The sequence below is a fragment of the Agelaius tricolor genome, unplaced genomic scaffold (assembly GCF_023055355.1).
Source record: "Agelaius tricolor isolate 1412-34295 unplaced genomic scaffold, bAgeTri1.0.p SCAF_8, whole genome shotgun sequence".
Classification (NCBI taxonomy): Eukaryota; Metazoa; Chordata; class Aves; order Passeriformes; family Icteridae; genus Agelaius; species Agelaius tricolor.
The window spans coordinates 3,845,942-3,873,126 of NW_027269268.1; the positions used below are offsets into that span (position 1 = coordinate 3,845,942).

The following is a 27,185-nucleotide window of genomic DNA, read 5'->3' on the forward strand; positions in this document are numbered from 1 at the left end:
CAGAAATCCCCAAAACAGGCCCTGATTGACACTTTTTTAGCCTTTTAAGGCACCATTTCTACGTTCCTGTTTACATTGTATTTACCTGTTAAACTGTATTGTGCCATGTATTTTGTGTGTAGATTGCCGTTGTTATTGCTGCTCCATGTCACATGCATCATTCATGCAAACAGTGACTAACCTGCCACAGTAACAATGCTAACAGCTGTATCCAGCTGTGCTCTCCACCTGCAGCACGGCACTTGGCCATTCTGCTGTTTCCAACACTTGCCTTACCTTAGTCTCACCTCTTCATCCTTTTGAACAGCACCAAACTTCATCCCAGGAAAATAATCAAAATTCCCGTTACCTCCCATTCTACCACATGCAATTCCCTCCCCTTCAGCCCTCTCATCCTTTTATGCGACCTTCGTGTTGCATGGTGCACAGACAGTGCCCTGGAGTATGTGAGACTGTGACCTGCTGCCATCCTGTTTAAAGTAAAGCATTTGCTCCTGTGGCTCTTCCCAAGTGCCACAGACAGGAAGCTGAGTGGATGCAGGAGATAAATGCTGACAAAATCAAAGTGATATTTTCCTGAGGAGCAGCAATCAAAAATATTTGATCTGGTTTCACTATCAGAGGTGCAAACAGCAGCTCTGTGTCCTCAGCAACATTTGGGGGAGAGGCCCCTTTTTCAGTGGCCAGAGATGTTCCAGGAGAAAGGATTGTGTGAGAAACATATTTCCTCAACTTCTTCTGTGAAAAGCGTCATTGGTGTGCAAGTGTAAAGCTCTAGGAAGCAACTTGCATGGACATTATTGCCAGCCTCTGCTGTTAGAAACAGCTGGGTCTGAGAGCGATGTGTGTGCCTGTGACAAGAGTTTACCCTGCACGAGGCTGTTGTTCCTGTTCTCCACCTGAGCACACACCACGTCCAGCACCCCTCCCTCTGCCTCCACCAGCCCTGTGCCAGTGCCGTGCATCCAGGCTGGTGCCACACCCCTTTCGCCACCCGGATCACCCAGTGTGTCAGCCTTCCCAACGGTGTGTCAGCCTTCCTGACAGTGTGTCGCCCTTCCCAACGGTGTGTTGCCCTTCCCAAAGGTGTGTCAGCCTTCCCGCCGGTGTGTCAGCCTTCCCGACGGTGTGTCGCCCTTCCCACCGTGCCACTCTGGTGTCGCTCTGCTCCCCCCCGGGCTGTGTCCCGGCCCCTGGCCGGCCGTGCGCCGCACACCCACCTGGTCTCCTTGCTGAGGCCGCATCAGCGAGACTCTGTCGTACTGGCGCCGCAGCAGCGCCCACAGCGCATCCAGCCGGCCCTGCGGGGACATGGGGGCTCAGTCAGGGGCAGCAGCACCCCCCACCCGCACAGGGGCTGCCCAGGGCATCCCGGGCACCTGCAGTGCCGCAGCGGAGCACCGCTTCCCTGGAGCCTGGGGAGCAGAGCTAAGGCTGGCCTGCGTCCCCTGCAACCACTGTGGTGCTGCTCCTGCGCACCTGGAGTGCCTGGGGAGCAGAGCCGGTTAGGAGCATCCCGCACTGCACAGATGGCTCCAGACCTTGCCTGTGTGTCTGGACATCACAGCTTCAGGGCTTTCTGGGGGTCAGAAAGGAGTGGCAGTCACTTGGGAAGACAGCAGTGTCCAGTGTCCCAGCTACACATGGGTGTTTGCTGCTCCTAACACCTAAATGCAAGGTATTTACAGACCTACCCTCTGCCTGTAGGCAGTGCTTGTGCCCTCCTGGCAGGTGACTCAGAGCACCATCCATATGAGCCAGATAGAACAATTTGCTTTTTATCAGAATTCTTGCATTACAGTGTTTTATGTAATTTTTTGCTTTTCTTGATTTGTCATGACAATGCGTGTTTAAAACTTAGTGTAGCAGCTACAAACTGTGCAGTTTTGGGTTTAATTAGCTCTACTAAGCCAACAAAGCCCCCATAGATTTTAATGCTCTCACTGTACAATATGTCCCTTTTTAAGGGGAGGCAAACAGAACGCGGCAGTAATGATCAAGTATTGCATTTAGGGCTACAAACTGCTCCTGCCATTCCTGCTGAGTAGGTGTTCCCTTCGAGAATAGCACATTACACTTGAATGGGAACACTTGGAAAGTAAGGCACAGCTCAGCCTGCATAAGGCACAAAGAACCCAACCCTTAGTAACAATCGTGCCAAAGACTGAACAGATACCTTGATTGGAGTGTACCACTTCTGCTGTATGGCTGGTGAGGTAGGCTTTCGTTTAGGTGGTTTAGGGTGATAAGGTTCTTCTGGTTCTTCTGGGAGTTTCACCACAGCATTCTTTGCTTTTTCCAACCTGGCTCCTTCTTCTGTGGAGCCTTTGTCACCCCAGCGCACCTGAGGAAAGGCAGAGTTCAGGTGTGAGTGCACCTCAGGGCAGGGAAACTGCTGCAAATAACAGAGGGTAAATCTGGAAGAGGTGCTGGATAAACAAGAGAGGAGGTACTGAGGAGAACACTACCTCTTCAGTCTTAGGTAAATGTCTGTAAATACGTCTCAGTACTGAAAAATCCTATCTTGCTTCACATGGGTGACAGGGGATCTGTGAAATCTTCTCTAAGTAATGATATAAAAATATAATTTCTACTTCTTATTTATCCTAAAATACCAGACCTCAACCTGCACCCATGAAAGGTAAGATTTCTGAACACAGGTCTCCTAGCCCAGTGAGTTTTCAAGAACCCCAGTGTAGATTTAATGTGATGCCTAGGGAGGTTTAAGCAGAAGCTCCCTGAACCTGCTCAGGTTTCCATGTTGTCCTGCAGGAAGATACATGCTGGAGAAGTGCAGGTGAAGCTGTCTACCCTGCCTAAGTGCATGCAGAACATGCAGCACTGTGTACGATAATGCTAACCGTGTGTGTTACACTGCTCCAAGTGTATAAAATATATATAGAGTTGAAAGAGAAGGAAACCAGGGTTATCACTGCCAGGGAGACACATATTCCCACTTCCATACAGGCTGTACTCACTGTGCTCTGGAGATTAAATACATGGAAAAACCTCCCTGCTAAGAGGGATAATTCACCTTGCTGCAGGAATCCTGTTTCACCTGTAACTGGAAGCACCATGCAGCAATCTGAGCAGCAGTGTTTGCTGTACTGTGCACAGAAACAAGCCTGGACAAGGCTGTTCCCTTCTCATCCAAAAAGCACAGCTGAAAGTTTGAGAGTCCTTAGTGAAAGTGGCCAGGACCATTTCAGCAAGACTTGCCATAATCATGCCATTTGCTGAGATGTGGCCTGCCAGGAGGCCTCTGTACACCTGTGTCTTTCACTGTGATCAGTGGTACTTTTACAGGGCTTGTCAAGTGGCTGCTAACATGTATTTTAAACACTGTTAAAATTAGCTGGTGGATCTCTCACTGAAAAAATTACCTTCTCCTTCAGACAAAAGCCAATTCACCCAGAAGAAACCACAAGTGGTGGAGTCTGAACACCCAATTTTGACATAAAAATGAATTAACTGTAACAGGTGGGGTCTGGCAATGACATCACAAAACTTTAAAGCATTGCCAAAAGACAGAGCTAGGAGAGCACTGCCCAAGCTATCTGGGATTGTCACAGAGGGGTGGAGCTAGTGGAGAAGGCAGGAGTGGATGGGTACCTGCTCCAGCACAGGAGTGGGAAGTGTAAAGGTGATGGTTCAGTCTCTTCCCTTCTCCAGAAAGGGAAGCTGCCAGATGAATCAGGCTGCTAAAGGAATGACAGAAAAAAAGAAGCCAGAGAAGCAATAAAAACCAGATGACTCCACTGCCACATGGACTGCGAACATGGAAGAAATGTCATGACTGGGCCAGCAAGCCCACTGGCCATGGCACAGAAACCACCTTTACCTGCCAGGTAAGGAACAACCTCCCTTGGAGTGTTTTCTCTCGCTTCTTCCCCAACTCCCCAAAGGAGCAGCATGCTCTTCTGAGCCAGGGAGAGCTGTGAAGCCTGTCCTGCTTTCCCTACAGCCTGAGCCCATCTTCCCAGCCTGTCCCAGACACAGCAGGGCAGAGGTGAAGCTCCCCACTCAAACCCAGAGGCACTGACCATCGGTGCCCAGCCACACCTGACACTGCTCTGGGGTCTCAGGGACAGACAGAGCCACACTGCCCCACAGAAGGGGGGCTTTTTTCTAGGGCCCATGATTATGCTGGCAGGAATTTCAGTTGGGTAACTTCTTTAGCCCTTAGTCCTGCACAAAATTCCTACCACAGATGAAAAGGTTTTCTAACCTAATCATCAGTTTCTACCCTCGTTTGCATTTTTGCCATAGGCTGAACATGTCTTTCTTTGTGGTCCTGATGTCACTTGTGTTCACGAGCTTTCTGCTCCATTGTGCAGGATCCCATTTTGGAGCCCCTCCTGGAGGCTATCATAGTTTTCCTCAAATCCAGGCTTGTAATTCTTGATGTTGGAAAGCATTTCCTAGTTTGCTTCTGAAAAACACTGCACAAAATGTTTGCTTTTTGTGAAATCTGAAGCTCTTCTAAATTAGCAATTCTGAACTGCTGAAGAAAATGCATATAAGTGACACAGCTTCAAACCTGCATATTCTGCCTCTGCATTTAAAAAGTACTCAAGCAAAGCTGATTAGGCCAATACCTTTAAAGTTTCATCAAGACACCTCAGTATGGCCTAGGTGGGTGTTTCAGACAGAGACAGCTTCCTGGACTGCAGTTAGAACTGCTTTGCACATTCCATATAGGCTGACTTGACTACAAAACCTGCCATAAGGATGTGCCCATAAGGATGCACATTCTTCATTCTGTTTTAATTAACATGATGCTATCGTGTCTCTTCAAAGACAGGCTCTGTTGTCGCTGCGAGTCCCTCTGGGATCAAGCCTCTCCTCAGCGTCACCATTGTCAGCGCATTTGGCTGGCCCACACTTGGGGGACTTATGTTTCACTGTAATTCCTTCCAAAACACGCAGAAAAGGCTCTCAATCTCTCTTTCTCATTAGCGTGATGGAAAGAGCATGTCTTGAGGCAGCTATTTAAAGTCCCAGTCAAATGGAACTACTGAAAGCTGTTCTTTCAGAGGCAAGGTCAGAATTGTTCGATATGGTAACGAATTTTCCAAGGCTTATGCCAGTGGGAAGACAAGCACACATTATGGCCTTGTATTTTCAGTGCACTGTCAAGTCTTTGTTTCCACACTTGCAGCCTCAGAGAGCTTGTGCTTGAGGGAACTGCCATCTCCAAATCATACCAACCTCCATCCTCTTAATTCCCCCAACTCCTCGTCCACCGTAGTAGGAAGCATCCACCGTGGGCCACTTCTTGGAAGGCAAGGGCTCCTGTTCTTCTTCCTGTAAGTACAGTCAAATGGTGTTTACTTTTAAAAGATGCTTCCACACCCACACACTGAATGTCTTTTCTGTGTATCTCACTGGAGTTCCCGGAGCGTACCCTGTTGGTTGTGAAAGGGGTGCAAACACTGAGGACAGCAGAGCCTCCAGTGTGTTACTGCCTGTAAGAAGGAGAGGAATTCCCTTGTAAGGGGGATTCCTCAGTGTCTGGAATGACAGAGCAGGGGGAAAACGCTGCCTAAGTCCTACATGAATCTTTAGATGTTGGACAAGGGCTATTCAAGCTTTCTGCTTTCAGTGCAGAATGTGGAAAACAAAGCTGTCTTGGAATAAAGGCCCTAAGTGTTTCTGCAGATCTTAATTCAGGCCACACTGAGCTGAGGCCTATGGAGAGAGCCACACATCCAGATCTGTGAGAGCAGAGATATGGACTTTAGGAACCCTGTTCTCCAATGAAGGCACCCCCCATGGCAGTCCTTTCTCTGGCAGCAGTTGGACAAGGAGGCGGACATGCAGCACGCAGGGAAGCACAGGAGTGGTTCCATGTGAGGGCACCATACCTCTTTTGGGGCTGGCGGAGGTGGAGGGGGATCCTTGATGACCTGAAAGAACCAAACACAGGAAAGAATAAGGTGCTGCACTGGCAGCAGCCCAAGGCAACAGACCATGGTAAGAGTGACCTGTTTCCACCCAAGCCCCTACGAGGGCCAGCGAGCTGGCAGTCTGTGCTGCCCACTCCCCTGAGCATCCATCAGCGAGGCCTTCTGGAAATGAGCACCATCCGTCTGCCAGAGCTGCCATCCCCAGCCTGCAGACACTCTGGGCAGACGTGTCTGCCACCGTGCTTCCTGGACGGATGAGTCTCAGCCGCTGTGAGGAACAGCCAGTGCTGAGACCCCCCAGAGTCCGTCAGCAATCCCAGAGGAAAAGTGTCTCAGGCCTGTGTGAGGTCCTGCACAGCCGTGGGCTGAGCTGCCGCTGCTGCTGCTGCTGCTGGGGAGTCTCTGGCCCAGTGACAAGTGTGAAATGCCTTCTGGCAGCTCAGGCTTCACCTCTGGATGTCCAGGACACTTCCGCAGCCCTCTCATTTCCCACCTCCCAGCTCCATGACTGTGCAGTGCCTGCACTGCAGTCACACTCCCACACTTCTGACACTGCTCCGGGTGACGCCCACTCCCAGGAACATTTCTTACACCTCTATTTAAATCTCCCTACAGTCTCTTCCCATTCCCTTTGTCACATCCACACTATAAAGCTCAGAGAATGCCCAGCACTGACAGTCCCTGCAGGGGAGGGGCAGGCAAGGGACCCTCTTCACTGATTCAGCTGAAAACTGAATGCACAGGCGTTCCTCCACGAGAAAAGCAGGTTTGCAAGCTAACCTTGGTAAGTTTTTTGGTGACATTGGGCCATGTTTTGGGCTTGGGTATTGCCTGGAAATGACTAAAAAATACACCATGAATATCAAGGAGTCCATTCTTGCTATGCCTTGATATTACACAAACATATCCAAAACTGTGCATGCTGACAAACAATTCAGTCTAATACAGGTTTTAAGTAACTTAATTGAATTATGCCTTACTTTATTCATTCTGTGCTGTTTAATTTTAGTACTTTCATTAAACACTGCCTGTGAAAAATACCACTGCAGACAGCCAGCATATAATACATGAAAGAAACGTATTTTTCTGATCAGTAGAATTTTCCATCTTGATTTATATTTCAGTTATCAGTCTTACCCAGACAGTTACTACTGACTGCCTAAACAGGCTGTGGACTTTCAGCAGTGCATAAAGGAATTCGGCCCAATAGGATAAATAACTTATGGCACCCCTGGAACCAGTTTTCCACAGCCCTCCAGGTTTAAATTATGGAATGGCTCATGTCAAACTCAGAGTGCTTTGGGTGGATTGGAAAGTAACCTGTGGATTTCAACTTTGAGACATCCCTTTGCTGTTAGGATGTTGCAAAACCATGCCAGACGTTACTTTTCTTTAAACAGCTCTGAACACTTTTTCTTCCTAGTCATCAGGAGTTTCCAGCATACTTGACAGAAAGTAATTATTTAATTAGTGAAACACTCCTGAGAGCCACACTGGAATCATTACCCTAACTTTACATGAAACAGCAACACAGAAGGATCGTGGGACAGATGCTGAGAGATACTTGGATGCTGAGTAGGATTTGCCAAAGCCTGGAGATATTTAATTCTCGCTGAAAGCAATTAGGAGACTGGAAACAGTAGAGCAGTGCTTTCTCTCAATGAAGGGACACTTTATTTAATTTCTATCCTTATTTCCATTTCACCTGTCCCTAGCCATCATCCCAAAGCAGTCTCTGTCTCTGTCAAGCCTGCCAGCTGTACAGGAGAAGGTGCTCCTAGGTGGGTCTGTATGCACCCATATGAAATGGCACTGCCCTTCCCCATCTATAGCTATCCCACTCTGAAGCCTCACATCTGTCTGAGCACAGACAGCTTTGCCCATCAAACCTCTCTGCGAGGAGGGATGGAATTCCTGTGGGCCCTAAGGCCATTGAGGATGTAGGAATCACAACTCCCACCCTGGACAATCAAGGGAAACCTGACTTGTTTGAGCTTACTGTGGCTTCCTAAGGCAATAGTCAATGGCAGCTTTTGCTCATCTCCTCAGTGGAGGATCTAATCCTGTTCCAGCTCCTGAACTTGCTGAAGTTGGAGGGGAAATTCAGTTTAAAGCCAAGCAATCCATTAATTAGCTGTTACTTCTAATGGCTTCAGAAAATGAAACTTGTTTTAAAAGTGACAGTGGTGTGAGAAAATAATCTGCTTTGAGTAGCAGCTCCTCACCCTGCTGACAGCACTGGAATGTCAATGCCTGCATCCTTATGCTTCCACAGGCTCTCACACTCACACACTTGAATCACACGTGCACACACAAGGATTATTTTCAATCGTGTGATATTCCAAGTGAAATCAGTAGAAAGCTGTTTATGAAAAAGAAAAATCCAAGGCACACGTGCAGCTCTGCATGGAGCAGCACACAGAACTGCAGAGAGGAAGACCTGAGTATTGTAAATTAACTTTCCCCAAGCTGGATTCAGACTGTTTCAATGAGGAAGCCTCTGAATAATGCTGCTGTCTTATTATCCTCATGGAGAGACGGGCTGCTTCCTCAGTTTATTTGGTTTTATCATCAGCCTCTCTGGGCAAAGCTCCATCTCATTCAGTGAGTCGCAAAGAATGAAGGTTTGAGTTTGGAGATGAGCTGATTTCTTGAAAAAAAATCGTTAACAAAAAGAAGTTGGTGCTTGAGGCAGCAGTGCCTCTGATCCACTCATTAACACTTCTCTGCTGCTCCATGATGTGGGCATTAGGAGATGTCAGCACAGAGCCTACAGCCAGCTTGTTGCAATCACATGTTCCACAACGAGGGACAAGTGACAGAACTGTCACAGTGAAACCCTTGGAAGTGGGGGACAAGGAAGGAAAAGGAAGAGGAGTCCCCCTCCCCACCCTCTGAGTGTCCATGGGACTTACACCAGGGAAGGCTGTGGGACCGAGCCCCAGGCAGGATGGAGCTGGGCCCGTGGGCAGGGGGAAACCCACCTGCCTGGCTACAGACACTTGTTCTGCCCACAACACCCTGGACCTCTCTTTTCCATCAGGATCTGACTCCTGTGCTCCTGCTCCTTGTTCCAGGAAACCAGGGAAGCAGAGCCAGAGGAAGGGAAGAGCAGGTCCTGCCTGGCCCTAATGCTGCCTCTCTCCTCAGGGATGCTACTGAGCCAGAAGTGGCCCTTCCAGGTGATGGATGTCCAAGCCTCATGGGCAGGAGAGAAAGGCAAGAACTGAGGGACAGCAAAACCAGAAGGAAGGATGAGTGCTCCGCAGTAGGTTCAGTGCAACAGCGTGTGAGCTTGGAACTCAGCAAGGCTGTAGCAAAGAGGCCTAAGGTTACCTTTTCTTTTGAAGTAACAAAATAGTATCCAAAGGAGGTAGGAGGAAACACAGAGGGCACAAACATTTGAAGAACTATGGTTTTATAAGGCTGAAAATTGGTAATATAGAACTATTCACTGGACTGCTTCATGTAGGAATTTTAACTTATGAAGCTGATTTATGAATCAAGGTTAGGTTTTTTTATAATAAGAAAACCAAGGGCTTGCTTTTTACTGATTTACAATGTTCTTTTTCTACAGGGAGGCTCATCATATGAAACACAGTGGAGGTAAGGTGATTAAGAGGAAGCTCCCTGGATTTCTGCTGGGCCTGTGCTGTGGAGAATGAGAACAAGGGAGGCTTTTTGTTCTCACCTTAGGAAGCCCAGACTGTGAGGGTGCAGATGGAGGCTGGGATTTCCTGCCCTTGGACAGCCAGGGGCCCGATGGACCCCCCAGGTCACAAGGGCTGCAGCACAGTCAGGCGAGAAGGCCACTTCCTCTCTGCCCCACATTCCACAAGCCCCAGATAGGAACAGGAACCCAGACCAGGGAAGCAATCTCCATTTTCCAAGTCGCCCATGCTGTCCTTGAGCTGGATGAATAATAAACTTTCCTGCTCCCCCAGAAAGGAATGGCAGGAGGCAAGTGACCAACACTGCTGCTGCTGGGGTGGGGATAGAGAGCGCATTCAGATAAAGAGATGGATGTGTGCAGGGATTATGAAAAAAAATAGAGATTTCAACCTGAGAGCCCATAATGGACTACAAATACCAATTTTCCTGAGAGCAGTTTTAAAGGGGTCCTTGATTTGAGGGTAACATCTGCACACCATTAAGGCCACCCCATTCCCAGTAAGAGCACCATGCTGGAGCTGGCTCCTGTGTGTGTAACTCAGACAGGCGGGGCCGTGCCCAGAGGAGCCCCAGTGCTGGAGCTGCTCTCCCTCCCTTTCCTGCCTGTCACAGCCCCCCCCAGAGCTGCCTCCCCATCACTTCACCCGTTTCCTGCAGGATCTGTGTTTCCCACCCGTGGCTCAGGGTGCAGGGGCTGTTCCCAGGGTCTGTACTCACCACTTTGCAGCAGAGGGGCCAGAACCACCAGAGCAGGCCGAGCGCCACCAGCAGCAGGAGCACGAGGACGGCAATGAGCGCTCCCACGCCACTGGACTGCGGAGACAGCAGGGACAGCGTCAGTGCTGCCTCACAAGCCAGCGACCGTTCTGCTCAGCCCAGGGCCTTCTTTCTGATGTAAAACTCGTACAGCTGACAGCCCTGAGATCACAATGAGGCCCAGCCTGAGGAAACAGAGTCCCTTGCCTGCTAGGGAATGAGCCATCAGCCACCGACAGGGGAAGTCTCATCCTAAGCCTGTGGATAACACAGAGGTGCCCTTCTCCATGAGGACCCAGGTCTCACACATGGACTGGGGAGCACACAGGGAGGTTTTAGGGCATCTCTACAAATAGTACACCTGTAAGGCTTTGATGCAGATTGCCCCCACTCCTGCACAGACTGTAGCACACTGACTCCCTGCAGCCATCCTGTGGGAACCTGCAACTGAAGGAGGGAGCGTTCCTGCTTCCAGCAACACCTGAACTACAGAACTGAGCAGCCCACCTCCCACACCTCCAACCCACTTCCTGGGGGTGTCTTCATTCCTACACTTTAGGCTTTTAAAACAATGACAGAAACACAACAGCATCTCTAGGAAAATAAGTTATTCAGACTTCAGCTGGGAAAAAAAGGAAAGGAGAGACCCAGAGGACCACTGAGACTGGAATACTGCGTGAGCAGTCCTGACCCAGAGGTGCTCCACTGCACATGGGGGTGGAACAGAGCCGTATCCCAGGTCCAGTGAGGCACACAGGTACAGTGGTGCCTGGGTGCCTAATGCTGTGTGATTTTGTTTGTTTTCACTGCAGTAACGTGTGTTTGTTGGGAGGCTGTAACTTATAACTCATCTCCCAGTCAGCCGTCAGCTGCTCAGCTCCCAGAATTAGTGAGCAGTTCTAGCAGTGACCCATTTCTTGAGTTGCCCATCTGCTACTATGGAAACAGCAGTTCTTGTGTGGAGCCGCCTTTGCTGCAGTACAGGCCAAGAGCAGAAACCAGAAAGAGACAAAAAAGGCTGCTGAGAAGCTCTTCCTGCTGCTGTGCACATCTGTAGCTCTCTGCTTCCTGCCAGGACAGGCTGTGAGCACAGAGCAGCAGAGCTGCCATGCAGCTCGGTGGGAAGGCCATGCCCAGCACCTCACTCTGAGCTGCTTTGTGTCAGGGCTTTTCTGTTCCTCTCTGTGCACTCCTGGCAGCTCCTACGGGGGCACCATGTGCTGCTGCCTTCTCTGCAAGGGCTGAGGTGCAGCAGGCTGCAGCTGGGCTGCAGCAGCTCCTGTGCTGCACAGCCCTCAGCCACCCTGCCTGGGCGTACGGCTGGCATGCTGCCGACTGACAAAGGCCCTGGAACACAGAACTGTGATTTGGGCTCTGGGTGTTCCTTCGGCTCCCAGCTCAGTCAGGCTTCCCTCCTCAAACTGCAGGGCTGCACTGCATCTCTGATCTCAACAGCTGCACAAATAGTGAGGTTTTAAATGAATAGAATAAAAATGTCTTTTTTTTCTCTTTTCAGTTACTGATCTATGAGCAAAGAAATCCTGTTGGGAGCCATGTGTGATGATGGGCAAAAGAGATTCTCTCTGTGCCCAATGGAAAAGCTGCTCTCCAGTCTCTTGTGAGGTTAAGACACATTTAAAGGCCCACGTGCACAACACCGTGGGCTCATATCTCCCTCCACAAATTCCAGCTGTCCTGTGTAATACAAAAGGAATTAGAGGACAGCAAAAATGTGGGAGTAGAAAATATATGTGTTAAGTTAGAATAGTCACTGGCTGCACAGGTGTGTGGTCTCTTCCAGAAGCAGTTTTTATCTCTTCTATAACCTCTGATCAGACTGAGCAGGATGTTCACACTGCCTGACTCCCAGGTGTAAGTGGGACACTGGCCTCGGCTTGGACAGCTGTCTCCCCGGATGAACAAGAGCTGAGAGCCTACACTCCTCACTCGGGCCCCAGCGTTACAAAGCATTAGCACCTCTGCAGGCCGTAACCTCTCTCCACACACAGACTCAAGGGCCAAACTTGTGCCCCTCTGCTCCCTCCAGCCCTACTGAGGGAAGGGTCATGCTGGAATGGGACCCAGCTGACTGTCACGCCTGGCCCTCAGGACAGGTCTCTGAGGGCAGGAAAGCCTCCCAGTACTTGGAAAGACACAGCTTTGCACAGCAAAGTGGAAGCAGAGGTTCTGTGCTCTGAGGCCTTGCAATGGCAAAGTCCAAAGAGAAACAGGATGTGGGGATTTTACAAGGAGTGACAGAAGTCATTCACTTACACACTCAGAAGCAGTGATGGTTAATGAGCTGGACATGAAAGACTGGCCTTCATTCAAACTCACCAAAACCTCCAGGGTTCTGCCAAGAGACAAAGAAGAAACATGAGCAGCCATGGAAGAGCCAAGAAAGGCTCATACCTGCTGTGGAGGCCCTTGTACCAACAGCCTCTGCTCCACAGGGAGTGTCCTCAGAGGGGAAATGGAAGCCTCTGCTTATTCCTATTTGGGAATAAGTTTGGTCTCCTTGACAAAGAGCTGTCCAAGTACAGAATACCCCTTCCCCATTCCACAGAGCAGAAAGTATTCCCAGAAGTTTCCCATAAAATAAATTGAAGTTCAGCTGTAAAAGTAGCATTGTTTTGTCTGTTCCATAACCATCTCCTTAGTCACACACAGACATTATGGTTAAAGATGTCGGATAATTATAAATGGTCAGGACTTGCTATAAATAGCCCCGAACACTGCATACAAATAGTATGTGGTTTACATTTTACAAATTAACCCTACAAGAAAACAACACATGGTGAATGTTAAACAGAATAAGACTCCTCAGCTTCTCTGGCTTGGATTCCCAGGATTCAGACAGTTTATGTTAGGCATAGATGTAATTAAATAAAAATGTAGATATCCATGAACTAAAATGATTAATCATTTACACCGTTCTTACATGTCATGAGTTTTTATTCTGGCACAAACACTGTAGTCAATATGGAGTTCAAAGCTATTTTAGCTAATTTGGCTCATTTCTTCTTCAGTTTTAGCAAAAATGAAGTGAGTTGCTTCCACGAAACTCATTTTTACATGATCTCTGTTCTGAATAATTGATCCAACAGAAAGAATAACTCTAATCTCCTTCTAATTGGAATTCACTGGAATAAGTGAATCAGAACCAATAAAAAAACCAAACCTATTTGATTCCCTTGCAGAGCAATAAATCAAACCACAGTGAAATTCTGGTCAATGATGACTTTTTTAAAGATGTGGTGCTTTTTATTATTTTTAATTCCAATTACTTGTTTTGGCATTGTCATGAGGAATGCTGGGGGAAATTGCAGCATGAGGATTCTGCTCTGGCTTGGCCAAACACTCCTGGAACTGCAGGGCAGGAGGGTTTCCTGCTTCCCCTGGGGGAGACGAGGACCCCCAGGCTGAGCTGCTCAGACACTCCTGCAGCTGCCCCACGAGCCCTATGTGCCCTGGCAGCTCTCTGAGTCCTGCCTGAGTTTAGTGTGGCTTATGTGTTTTATCCAGATGTGTTTCGTGTCCCTGTTTTGCTCCATTTGCTAGCAAAGACCATCTGCCAAAACAGCCTCATTCCTCTCTGAGTGGCATTCCTCTCTGAGTGGCATTCCTCTCTGAAGAATGCCACTAGTGAGGAATGAGGCTGTTTTGGTAGATGGTCTTTACTAGCAGATGGAGCAAAACAGGGACACGAAACACACCTGGATAAAACACGTAAGCCACACTAAAGCAAAGGATCATTCCCTGGCATCCTGGGGACCTTGGCATGTTCTTGAGCTCACTGGGTTGTATGAAACATTCTGTAAAACAGCAAAGATTTCCCAGTGGGCTGGAGTATATTGTACCCCTTGCTGTGTGCAGCACAGTACCAGTTCCTGCCTGTACTAGGTACCAGCCGGGATTGCATTTCCCAGCCCACACCCGCAGCTCTGCAGCCCCACTCCTGCTGTCAGCCCGCTGACAGATCCCAGGGAGCAGGCTCGCTGAGCAATCAGCTCCAGCACGGACGCAGCTCCACCCTGATACACTGCTGCAGGGATGAGCCACTGGAGATGTCACTGGAGCTGATCATAGCCGCTCTGTTCTGGAAGCCACAGAGTGAACTCACACAGATAATTACCTCATCTTCAAAAGGATGAACCTGTCAACACACTAAAGCACTCCTTCCCTGAGACTGTCATGGCTGTTGGGGATACTCAGTACGCCCTTTCATTTCTTGAGCAGCCACCTGTTTGCTGGGCTGTGGGTACTTGTGATTCATACAAACACTGCCCCCTAAACTGGGAGTCCCAGAAAGAGGTGTCCTGTTTCTGCTGCTCCTTCACACATGGCTCGGAGACAGACACATACACAAACACATCCCAGTGTTTACCAGCAACCAGCCACATGTGTGTGAGGCTTTCAGCTCGGCATTCTGCCGAAACTGAAAATATTCTGAGATGAAAATGACAAGCAGCAGCCATCCAATTTCTCGGGCCCCTGCTTTTCCCACTGGTGACTGTCACTGCTGTGTGAGGGCTGAGTCCCTCTGTGGAGCTCAGAACAGCCCAGTCAAGAGAACATTCCTGTCCCTGCAGCTAGGGACACAGCCCTGGTTCACCAGAGAAGGGTGAGGCTGTACTAGTTTTGTCCCAGCACAGATCCCAGCTGAGGGCTGAGCTCTGGAAAGCTGCCACAGAGTGAGATATGTCCTCAGGGCCCCTCAAATGAACCCCCTCTAGAGTCGGGCGGTGTTGTTGCTGCAGCCCCCTGGGGCCATCCCGCAGGCCAGGCTCCAGGGAAAGGCACGGAGCCCTGCTCACGCCTCCTCACAAGCCCAGCAGTGCCCACAGACAGTGGCTTTCCAGAGCTTTGAGGCAGGGTGCTCATTCCCATCCTCTGCTCCCTCCTGACACCGCACCTGAGCGAAGTGGAAGCAGAGAGCTGGCAAAGGAGCAGGAGTAGTGACAGTGGTGTGCAGCACAAGCCCTACTGCTCTGCCTCTACCCCAGCCCTAACGTGTGCACCTTCCCGGCAGTCTGTACTTCCAACCCGCCTCACTGCACTAGGAAAAACTGCCTTCCATTTACAGTTCACAGCCCTTCCTCCACGTGGAAGGGATTTTCCTATCCTTTGTCTGTGCAATATCACTTTCTGGATGGGAACCAATCCTGGAAAACTTAAGTCTGAAAAGAGCTTTTTAAAAATGTTCTGATTTCTGACCAAAGGTAACCACAAGACTCTTGCAACTTGAAGCTGTTTCAGTCCTGGCCCACTGCCCATCCTAATACACAATTTACCCAAAAATGTAACTTGAGGAGACCAAACAGTTGCAATTCCTTCCCTCATGCCCACTGCTGGTTTATTGTGACAGCAGAGGGATGTGGCCCAGTGCCATATGTCCCTGCAACTTTGGTCTAAAGCCTCCCATTCCCTGTGAAATACAGCTGACATTTCCATCCACGGTAACCTATTTGCAAAGTATTCATTTGCTCCTTACTTTATGGGAAGCTACTAAAAGACTGCCATTTTATGACCCATTAAAAAAGATGAAAAAATTAAATACAATTGTGAAAGACATTTGCTGTAAGTAATAAATAATTTACCTCCAATTTTCACGCACTGAAAATTAAACTGGCAACTGCTCAAAAAGTTACTAAAATTACGGTGACAAAGGTACTTCAGAATCAAATGCCTGCACTAAAATAGCAAGAATGCTGTACATAGGAGGAAGGCAAAAAATAGGTCTGTGTATTTAAAGGGCACTTTCCCTTCCAACTCTGCCTTCATGGAATAATGGATAGCTTTATAATACAGGCTCCATTTGACCAACCTCACTCTGATATCTTTGGGGACTGCTTGCTGGTGTGCAATTAACATTTACCCCTCCATTCTCCCTGACCCAGTCATTCCCTGGGCTCTGCTAACAAACACTCCTGGACCACAATGATGACTCTGCATCCAGGTACTCATCCCAGCCCCAGGAGGAGGCAACACACAGAGGAAGGGATTTCCAGCCTGGGCTTCTGGGTGTGGCACTCTTTGCAGACAGCAGCTCCAGCTGCACAAGGACAGGGACAGCCCTCCTGGAGCAGGGTTCCAGCCCTGCCTGTCCTGTTTGGTGCAGTGCCACTATGCTACAGGCCAGCTGTGCCCAGGGAGCAGTGGGAACTATGCTGGGGGCAGGACATGGCCAGCAGTTAGGAGAAGTGTGTGACAGTGTTCACAGGGGTTCTTGGATGAGGCAAGAGACAAGAATGTTGACTCCATGTTCAGAAAGCTTGATTTATTATTTTGTGATATATATATATATTACATTATAACTATACTAAAAAGAAATAGAAAGAAAAGTTTCCTCTCAGAAGCTAGCTAAGAATAAAAAGGAAAAGAATGATAACAAAAAGCAGCTCTCTCGGACTCTGTCCGAGATAGCTCTGTCTTGATTGGCCATTAATTATAAACATTCAAGATGGCCCAATCAAAAATCTACCTGTTGCATTCCACAGCAGCAGATAACTATTGTTTACACACTTTTTCTGAGGCCTCAGCTTCTCAGAAGGGAAAATCCTAAACAAAAGATTTTTAGTGAAAAAGATGTCTGCGACAGAAGTGGGCAGAGGTGTTTTCCTCCCATCAGATGCACAGGCATAAAAAGGAGCACTGACTATTCTCCTGAGAACAGCGAGACCCACTCATCCTGGAATCCATTATGGTGTTTGGGGATTCTGGTAAAGAATGAGTACAAACTCATCCCCCTACCCTTCTTGGTTTGGCTTAGCACTGATATAAATTCAGATGATGGTTCTTTAGGACTCCCTCTTGTTAGCTCAGAACCCTCTAGCTTTTCCAGCCACATGTCCACATGTCTAGGCTTGACTTTCCATGGAACAAGACACAAACTTTCACTGCTGGGAACTCCTAGGGAATATGAGAGAACTGGAAAGCAGTGAGGACCTCAATCTGATCTTGTGGAATCATGGGAACCTGCAGTAGCAGGGTATGAAACGTCATTATTCTGTTAAAGTAGACCATTAATTCAGCTCGGGATCCTATGGCCACTGCTGGATGTGCAGCACTTAGTTCTGCTCACGTGGTCCTCGCTAATGCTCTGGGAACACTGCATGCCCTAGGAGGGACATGAAGGACTGCGCCAGAAATTACTACTGATCTTAACACTACATCCATATGGCTGAGGGGCCTGTTAGCCTGTACAATTCATTGAGGATGTTTCCATCTGTGAATAGGTCCCATTATACCCTAATTGTGTCAGACTAAATGTATTTCTAAAATATTTGCAGAAGTTAATATTTATGACAGACATTAAGCCTACTCCAGCCCTATTTCTGGCTTCCCCCAGCCTGAGTTGATTTCCCTGGCTATTCTGGAGGGGGGAGGTTATCCCATGGGAGCACCAGACACATGAGAACTATGTCCCATGGGAGCACCAGACACTGGGAACCATACTGTCTCTTATTTTTGTGGGAACAAAATATTGTGTAGGGAAATAAAAGACAATGCCTACATTAAACACTTCACCTCAGTGAGTTTGCAACAGGAAGAATCGGTGCAGGTGGGAGCAGTTCTGACCCCCCTGGCTGCCTGCCCAGGGCTGCAGGGGAAGCCCAGCTGTTTGCAATGAGGGGTAATGCCAATATCCTGCCCAGGTCTGGACCGGCCATGGGCACAGCAGCAATTTAGGGCTATTGCCTTCACCTGAGCACAGGGGCTCTGCAACGCTGAGAACAACAGTGAACAGATGAAAATAGCCTCACCTGGAGCTGGAATCCTACCAATTGCTGAGCAGCAGGAAGTCAAAAGGGAGAAGCACAGGGGCTTCCTTTTTGGCTGGTGATGGGAATGGCTGCAACTCCCACATCAGAGAGCTGCTGGCAAGGCTGGAAGAGGACTGAGCAGCTGAGAGAGCCTAGAATTCATTCTGGGGGTTGGGAAGTCCTGCAGCATCAGCAGGCCGCCTGCTCTCCTCTGTTCAGCGCGTCTCAAAGGACAGCTGGCTCCTGAGAGGTAACTGGGCTCTTTGTGCTTTTGCCTTCTCACACTAGCGACCAGTGTTATGTGGAATGGGAAATATTTTAGTCAACAAGCTGCCTCTTAACTTGCCAATCTTATTGAATTCTCCTTTTAATTGGTCCCCTTGTCTGTGAACAATGTTTTTTTCCAAGTGGTATGTAGTCACCATGTAGGTTTCAGACTGAGGATGAGGCTTGGAAAATTGGTCCTTTAACCCATGCCTGCATGCTGACACCAGCTGCCAAGCTCTCGAGTGGCTCAGCACTCAGCACAAGCACTGGCCCTTACGTCAGTGAGTAATTCAGCTCTGTGGCCAAATGACACCCCTGTCTGCATTCCCACAAAGGCTGTGCTAAGGGTACTGAGTGAACAGCACTACAGAAAGAGCTCAGTGTCACTTGTTAGTTAGACAACAGAAATCCTCAACACAGCCACAGCATATTAATCCTTTCTTGAGTGACCCTGAAAGACATGTGAGACTGAGCTGCAGCTTGCAAACAACTCTGCCTTTGCTGACAACAGCTTTTTTAAATTTTTACCTTTCTCAGCAGAAGAAAAAGTGACAAAACAAAAATAACAGTAGTAAAGGTAGCCATAGTAAGCAACTGCTCTCTTCACTCTGGTTTTCAGCCACTCACTTCCATGTTATCAGAAAACTCACTTAAGTTCCACACACCTTTCTCAGCACTCGTTCAGACAGGCAAAGAGATGTTTTTCACAATTCCATGACCCTGACTAAGTTCTGGCCTTTTCTGACTAAACAGGTGATGATATGTGTGTACCTGTGTGCAGCGGAAATCACGGGGATTTGTGTACTTCAATATTTGTGGGTGGAACACCTGGGGGGTTGTCAGGGGCATCTTTTAAATGTGAGTTTGGACTTTGTGGTAAGACTGTCTCAGGTTACTGCTGTTGTTTGTCCATGTGGTAGAACAGGGTGAGATAAAGGTGAGGTGTAACCTGCAGGTGTGCCTGAGGTACCAAGTAACCTGGTGTTGCAGAGGGGTGTTGGGTGAGCACCCAGCAAGTTCCAGAGTTACACGTGTGTGAGAGCAGTGGGACTGCTGGATGAATCCGGCTGGGCTGTGCTGCCAACACTGGGCCAGTAAGGTGTGACGCTGGCTGCTAGGTCAGGTGTAATTACGAGCTCATGGCCTGCTTGCTTTTGAGGCTTGCACTGTTAGAGGGAGGTACAACTGTGCCATGCTAACATGAGGCACTGGCACTTGGTGTGGGAATGTCAGTGTGTCAGCCCCAGCACCGGAGTGCATCCTCTGAGAGCATTAATGGCGCCGGATCGGCTCGCATGCTATTCAGATATTTATTTTGTGTTTGCTTGAAGAATCAGGCCAATGTTTTTGAAAGCACATTTAACTATACCATATGCCTACTTAAATCATCCCTATCAAACAAGTTGTGGGTTGCTGCTCTGGTTCATTCTGTTCTGTTTTCTCTCCCTTCCCAATGTGTTTATGTGTATTTATCCAATTTGCTCTGTTCCTCGTGCCAAATGGCAGGTCTGAGATCCCAGCCAGGCAGGGGCAGCTGTGCTATTGTTGGTGCCTGACAAAACAGAGGTCATGGGCTGGGCCTGCAGCTCTAGCTCTAATGACAGCTTGTGTGGGACATTATGGGGCAGTTACAATGTAATCAGGGTTCCTGTGCCCTCAGAACTAGGAATAAACCTTAACTTACCCCTTGGTAACTTAGAACTTAAGTCTCATTTTTAAGATGTAATTCCTGGCAAATTAGCCTCTTGCAAAATATTCTGCTGCTTGTTTACTTCATTGTCATAACTCCTTCCTCTGTCTGGAAAACACCCAACTTTAAACAGCCCCACCACAAAAAGCCAAGACCTGAAAAACCAGGCAACAGCCTCAGTGGAAGAAAGGGTCTCTTCTGCATGGAACTGATCCTAGCTGTTCTCGTTTCAAAGACTGATGAGAGGTATGAGCTCTGCCAACCTAGGCAGTAACTGCCCATAGAAAGGAGTAGGCTTTTGTCCTCCACGGGAGGACTCTTCCCGCCCTGGAAGGTTGTTCCAAGTCCAGCCCAGCAGTTCCAGGCAGTGACACAGTAAGGCATGATCATTCCCATTGCCCGCTGTTCAGCAAGAGATCAATCTGCAGGGCTAGGGAATTCTAAACGCTGTACTCTGTGCTCCTTGGGTGGCCTGACACTTTATCCCCTTTTCCTCCTGCCTTTCAGCCCAGCAGGCAGGAGTCTCTAAGCTATTGGGAGGGTGTTCCTTGGTGCTGCATGCCAGCTCTGAGGCACCAGAGCAGGCTGCAGTGGCTGGGCAGCTGAGGAGAGGAGGCACGAGTCCCTGGAGCCACTCGGGGAGCGCGCAGCTTCCATGAGGCTGCCTGGCTCCGGCTGCGGCACTGCTGTGCTGCTCGGCATGGAAAAGGGAGCGCTGGGGAAACAGCACATCTGTCACCCACACACAGCCACAGCCTCCACTCAGGGCAGCACCAGATGTGTTTATTCGGAGCATGTACTAACTAGCTACTTAATGGCTTAGAATTATTAGCCACAAGTTAATTAGGCAAACATAGTCACCATCAGTCACCTTACAAAGCATCGCTTCTTCAACACTGCTTTTACTTCCTGAGTGCCTTTATCAAGCACAGGAAACAGGAGGGGAAAACTACCAATTCCATAAAGGAGCTGCAGCAAGAAATAAATGTGTGAAAGAGGTCCACAGGGTCTTAATGAATGGAGTGTGCAGGTAATGCCTTAGCTGAGCACCTATCCATGCTACCAGCACAGTGGCACAGGGGAGGAAGCAGTGAGACTTAAGAGGCTGCAGCTGATGGGGAAGAAAAGGGAAGTAACAGTGGAAAAAATTATTCCTTGGTATAGTTAAGTCAAATTTGCAAATATTAGCTTCCCTGCTGCTGCGTGTACTGGGTATGTGCCTGGGGGTGCAAGCGTTTGCTTGGCATCCTGCCTGCACAATGGATTTTGGACCACCACTGTCCCAAGGGAACGGGCTCTGGTTCCTCAAGATGCAAGACACAAAAGCAGTTGGTCAGTTCCTGACTCCCAGGTCACAGGCAGCAGTGCATGGAGTCAGGGCAGAAGAGGATCTATCTTTGGGTACTGGGAACAGTCAGGATCGCTGGTTAGGAGCCTACCATGACAACCATTCCATACAGCACCTTCCAGCTGCTCTCCAAAGGGACAGCTGTCTAGAAACCTAGTGAGGTCATCTGAAGGATGGAGCCCACAATCCATTCATCTTCTCTGTGTCTGTTTGCTTTCGTATGTCCATGCTCTTCCCCTTAAATCTGGTGCTAGTATTAATAAAAATGGCACTTAGAAAACGGGAAGCAAGATTCAAGGTAGCCCCGTTCCGCTGTCATGGAAACATGTTGCACCTAGAAATCCTAGAGCCCCTAGAGCTGAATGTGAGGCATGTGAGGGGTAACCTCATTTTGCAGATTAACTCCTGCATTGCTGTGTGCTTTGTGCCAAGTGAGCTGCCCCAGACTCCATCAGCTCCTTGCAAACTGCAGGTAACCGAGATTTTGGCAATACAGTAGTCATTTTCCTTCCTACCACCCAGCAAATAACTCCTATTGAATCTTTGCTCTTTAAGTGCCACCAGCTGTTTGTGTTGGACAGGATGTAGGAAGTGATAAATGGAAGCTGAAGACAGCAGGGTTTGAATAGAGGGCAGATAAGGTCATTAATAGCAGCAGTGTGGACTGTCCTACCTTGGCATGCAAGCTGAGGTACCTGTGAGAAGTTTCACTTACACTCAGGTTTAGGCTGGGATTTTTCTTTTTTGGCTCTGTTATTCCTTTAGCTTCTGAGCCCAAGGAGAAGGGTGCTGCATTCTCCTGTCCCAGCAAAACCTGACTTCAAGTGCAGGATGCACAAAGATGGAAGCTGGCCAGCACTGCAGCTGCATGCAAAAACAGCCTTCTGTAGTTCCCTGAACTATTTTAAGAACAATGACAATTCCTCAGCCTGTTGGTTCAGTTTGAATAATCCACTGCCTGGCCTACATCCATCCTTTCTTGCCTGGCTTAGAGGAGAGTCTGCACAAGATTGGATGTTTGCAGTAGGCACCATCAGAACCAAAATGTTATTGTGATATTCCAGTGAGAAATGAGAGTTCAAATAGACTGAGATAAGTAGTAGTCATGTAACTATTCAGTAGAAGTATTTCAGTAAAGCAGTGTTTGGTTGTGCTAGTTTGAACTGCAGTTATTGTCACCCACTCACCTAATAAAAGCAAATTTGTAAGTATTCAGGCAGTGCAAGAAATGTTGGTTTTCCCACTGGCATTTCCATGCAAGGCACAAGGGGTTTCACAATGGCTCACCCAAGCAGAAGCCAGCTAGAGGTGAAGCCAAGCCTACAGACAGATTGTTCTGAATGCAAACTCACAGAGCTTAGGGCAGCGAGAGAGCAGAAGTGAAACTAGCAGGGAATGTAGACTTGTAAATATCACAGTTTTTCCTGTACTAGTGTTCAGGGCTAGTGATCACGAGCAGTCTCTTGAAAGAGACAAGGGCTCCGACTGCCCTCGGAGGCACAATGGCTACAGAAAGATGTACAGTAAGGGAGAGGTCACAGCCACCTCTGGCTTGGTTTGATTCTCTCAAGCTGTGGCAGGATAACAAATCCAAGTCTCTGCTGAAAAGGGGAACCGATTTTCTCAAAATATTCTGAGCCCTTCAAAATGTGACTTTTAAATGGGCAGTGCAGTAGAGTCAGAGTTCTGTTTACTAACCAGCTTGACTGTGTTGTTGCACCTGCCATCACAGTGCAGAGATGATCTCTCAAAGCCATTCAGCCTGGGTTAGCCTCCTCACCTTCCTGTCAGGTGTATGTGTACTTTCCCTGTCTGCTTTATTTCAAATTCGTAACGTGCTTTATAAGGCATGGGGTGCTTGTGTGAAAATTGTGAATAATTGTCAGCCGTTAGCTGATCAGGAGCCTTGTAAGTGGGCTGGGTTTGTAAGCAGACTATGGAATTTTGCACTTTAGAAGCAGCATGACAAGAAGGGATTTTAAATGGCACAGGCAGCACAGTCATGTTGTCACCCAACCTAAGGATGATACATCCATCTGCTACAGGGTACTGTGGAAAAGCAGACTGAAAAAAATGCTTGGTTTAATCTACAGCTGGCACTTGGGAAGCTCCAGACTCAATGCAGCCAACAGCTGGGAAGGAAGTAGAAACACACCATGGCCCAATTCCAGGAGAGTAGGGGCTCACCAACCCAACATCCTGAATACTTTGGCATTTTATTGATTTCACACAGCTTAGTATTGCTCTGCATGTGAAAACTGCTAATTCATCAGGCAACAAGAAGTGTTTCCAATTAGGGAAAAATACAATGAAACCTGTTAAGTGCGTCTTGACTGTTCACCCAGAAACTAAGCTTGCTGTGTGGCTTTTAAACCTGCGGCTAACTCAGACTGCTTGTGTTCTCTTAAATCCACCCAAAAGAGCACTAGAAAAGAACAGAGTGGTTGTTGCTACATTAGTGACTAATATTAGCTCCACTACATGAGGAATTACTGGGAGATATCCAGCACTAGTCTAGGCTGTGCCAATGGGAAGTCAAGAGTTCAAGTACGTACATATCTTTCATAGCTGTCAGTCTTCTGCACAGTAAACTGCTCAGCTCTGGGGCAGAGCTCCAACTCTTTCAATACTATGTCAGGGAACTGTGTTTCACATGGTAACTTGGGAAAAGGTTTTCCTGTGAACCTGTAGAACTCCAACTGCATTGTGCTGAGGTGCATTATCCACATTGCAGTTCCAGGGTGGCAGTTGTCTGCTTCAGTACCACTCCACAGTGTAAGGAAAAATGCAGCATGTGCAACTAACTTCCATGGCTTTAACCTATGCAGACATGTCATGCACTTCACATGCCTTTGGCAGGACTGGCTGTTTATGTACTCTGGGACAAACTGTGTGTGGAAAAGCCTTTACAGCATCACCTTTTGGGGAGCTTCATACTGGGATTGTATGTCATGCATGCTTCATACTGGGAGTGTATGTGGTTTGCTACTGCTCTTCTGTTGTACAGTAACTGCCCTGAAATACCTGGCCTGGGGAGGAGGGGTTTAAACCCGACTGATTGGCATTGTCCTGATGACAAAATCAGTTCACTTACAACTGTGGTGGTGCTGACTGGCTTTAGCTGAGCCAGAGGCTGCGGAGCTCCGGCACTGTGGGAGGCACAGGCCGCTCAGCAGGCACAGGGAACTGACACCCTGCTGCACGTGGCACAAGATGCATTTCTCACACAGCCATGTGAAAAGCAGCATCAGGAGACAGATCAGTATTGAATCCCTCACCCTCCCTCTGCTCTGCATGTAGCTCTGCTCTGTGCCTGCTCTCCCTGCCAGCCATGACACAGCTCGGGAGGCAGACCCTCTGGCCCCAGCCGCCCCACTGGGGTCAGGCACTGAACGTTCTTGCTCCACAGCTTTCCAGCTTCCCTCCCCCAGCCTGCTGTCCAACACACAAACCAGATGTGCTTCTGGAGCTTTGCTGTCCATCTGACAGCACAACTGAGGCGGCCGATTGTTGCTCAAGTCAGAAACATAGCCACAGACCAGCCATCTATACAACACACATCTTCAGCTCCTGAAGTGCCACAGATCAAGGCCAATGCAGACCTTCTATGCTTCCCATTGGATTAGCACTAGCCTCATGCCTAGTAAGTCTCTGGGAATAACTACTTGACAAGCAGGGAGGAAGCCAACACCCAAAGCCTTGGCCCCTCCCACAGGACCCAGATCTGATGTGCAGTTTTCTGATTTCAGATTAGCCTAGGGTCTTCAGAAATGTGCACAATGAAGCCCAAGTGATCATAAGGCCCTGAGGCATCTTTGAGTTGGAGAGGAGTAGGGAAGGACTAATTCTCCAAGGGCCAGAAGTAATGTGCAGCCCTGGCCGGTGACACTGAGAATAAGGCCAGAGCTGCAGCTTAGCCCCAGTGCTGGAGCTGTTAACTCACTGGATCAGGATGTGTGGAGCAGGGATACATGTCCTGACACCTAATTTTAATAATAGCTTGTAAGTGTCAGTGGTAATGTCATCTTTTTAACAGTGGGCCTGGAGATGATCTGGACGAGAGCATATTATGCCCTGTTAAAACAGCTAATCTGCATAGAACTTATGACAAGCCAGATCTTTTCAGTATTTCATAAACTGGCTGAATATTCATTTTTAAGGCACTGTCCAAATGGGTTTGGTCACAGATGACTACTCTAAGTCCACTCCAAAGCTGGCATATACACCAGGGAAATAACACAAGAATGGGAGGAAAAATGCAGCAACAAACCACCCCCTGTAAAAGCAACCAAATATTGCCTTCAGCCAAATCTCTCCCAGTTAATGTCAGCTATAATGGTGCCAAATTCCAGCAAAACATGTGCTGGCATTTGGTTCAGTACTTACTGGCCACTTTTGTACAGGATCGGTGCGGGGCAGAGCAAAAAATCAGACTCTACTGTTTTAGGCCTTTCATCTGAAAAACAAAAATCACATGAGCTTACTATGCCGTGCAGCTTAGGTGAGGAGCTGCCACGTGAATGTGCTGTGAGCTCCCTCCATTCCCATGCTCCTTACTAGTCTGTCCTGGCTGAAACTGGCAGCAAGGCAGGCCCAAGGTAAGGAACAGGGAGCCCCAGAGCTGGCAGTAAATGCCAGGTGAGCCCACGTTACAGTGCTTTTTGGAGCTACTCGAGTCAGCTCATGCTCTTCCAGAGAGAACACTTCCTAGAATCAACACCGTCTTTGTGGAGAGCGTTGAGTAGTTGAGTGTTGAGTTTCCTGGTAGCTGGAAGATGAAGGTTTGTTTCTAGTTGGCTCCATTCCTGTGTGTTGCATTGCAGGACTGTTTTATTAGCTGTGACTTGAGTGTTTTTCTCCAGTATTTCTTCTGCTTTTGAGTCTGTGTGATTAGCAAACCTCTTACACTTACAAAGCACCTATCTGTAGAGCACATGAAGCATTTATTTGTAGAGCCTTGTGTCCAGTACAGCATTTCTGTTCTGCAGATGTGAGGAGGGGAGGATGGAGCTTTTGGTAAACTGGGGAAAATCCAGCTCCTGTGTGCAGAACCATCAGCCTGAACTTCCCTACGGCAGGACTGATGATTTCTGTGCAAGGACTTTTTCCTGACTGTGGGCTGAGAGCAGATAACTGATCTGCCAGATCAACTTGGAGATGACTCTGTCCTGCATTTCAGGAACAGGCAGACAGACAAGCAGTTCAGGGGCAGCTGAAGGAGGAGCTGTTGGCATAAATGAGCTTTTCATATGTGCTATAATCTGCACTGACTGCTTGGCCTAGATTTGGGGCTAGTTGTGAGGTGGGGAAGAGGGATTAGCACATTGCCATATGTTTTTGTCTTAATGGTATGTTTCATAGATTATTTTTCTATCCCACAGCTCCATTTGGCAGGTTTCCTTTCTAGCATTTGGTAATGGTTCTTTATAAATGCAGAACGAGGAAGATGCCAAATGCATCCTTTAAAGGCAGGGGAGCTGACACAGTAAGGGTGTGCTCAGAGGCTGGTCCCAGAGAGAGCCCAGGCTCTCAGTGAGGGCAGCTCCAACACCAGCAGATCCTTGTCCAAGTGCCCTCACATACTGAGGGTTCTGCAGAGGGCCAGTCTTATGTAGAGGAGACTGCAATGACATGAGGATGGTTGTCCTTCTCTTGAGACCATCTCCTTCCTCCTGCTACTGCTCCAAGTGCCCTCCCTGTCTTCCTGTTCATCCTGGCTCCACTGGCCCCCTTCAGGCTTCCTCTGAACCAGGCATTCAGAGTCCAGCATAGAGCTG

At 48.4% G+C, this 27,185-nt stretch overlaps 1 protein-coding gene and 1 long non-coding RNA gene across 3 annotated transcripts in view; one reads left to right on the forward strand and one right to left on the reverse strand.

Annotated features, from left to right (window-relative positions):
• Window positions 1–13,526, forward strand: part of LOC139592047 (uncharacterized) — a 79,632-nt gene extending 66,106 nt beyond the window's left edge. Inside the window, exons 3-7 of the long non-coding RNA XR_011679882.1 lie at window positions 3,673–3,848; window positions 5,162–5,309; window positions 9,487–9,515; window positions 10,239–11,094; window positions 11,854–13,526. This is a non-coding gene — a long non-coding RNA (uncharacterized lncRNA). The remainder of the gene's footprint in view (window positions 1–3,672; window positions 3,849–5,161; window positions 5,310–9,486; window positions 9,516–10,238; window positions 11,095–11,853) is intronic.
• ANTXR2 (ANTXR cell adhesion molecule 2) overlaps window positions 1–27,185 on the reverse strand; it is a 76,708-nt gene that overhangs the window by 23,252 nt on the left and 26,271 nt on the right. For both annotated transcript variants that reach the window (XM_071431401.1, XM_071431402.1), the window contains exons 10-16: window positions 25,795–25,864; window positions 12,612–12,690; window positions 10,299–10,394; window positions 5,868–5,909; window positions 5,212–5,307; window positions 2,177–2,344; window positions 1,221–1,301 (exon numbers count right to left, since the gene is read on the reverse strand). In XM_071431401.1, the coding sequence (XP_071287502.1) occupies window positions 1,221–1,301; window positions 2,177–2,344; window positions 5,212–5,307; window positions 5,868–5,909; window positions 10,299–10,394; window positions 12,612–12,690; window positions 25,795–25,864 (632 nt within the window). The remainder of the gene's footprint in view (window positions 1–1,220; window positions 1,302–2,176; window positions 2,345–5,211; window positions 5,308–5,867; window positions 5,910–10,298; window positions 10,395–12,611; window positions 12,691–25,794; window positions 25,865–27,185) is intronic.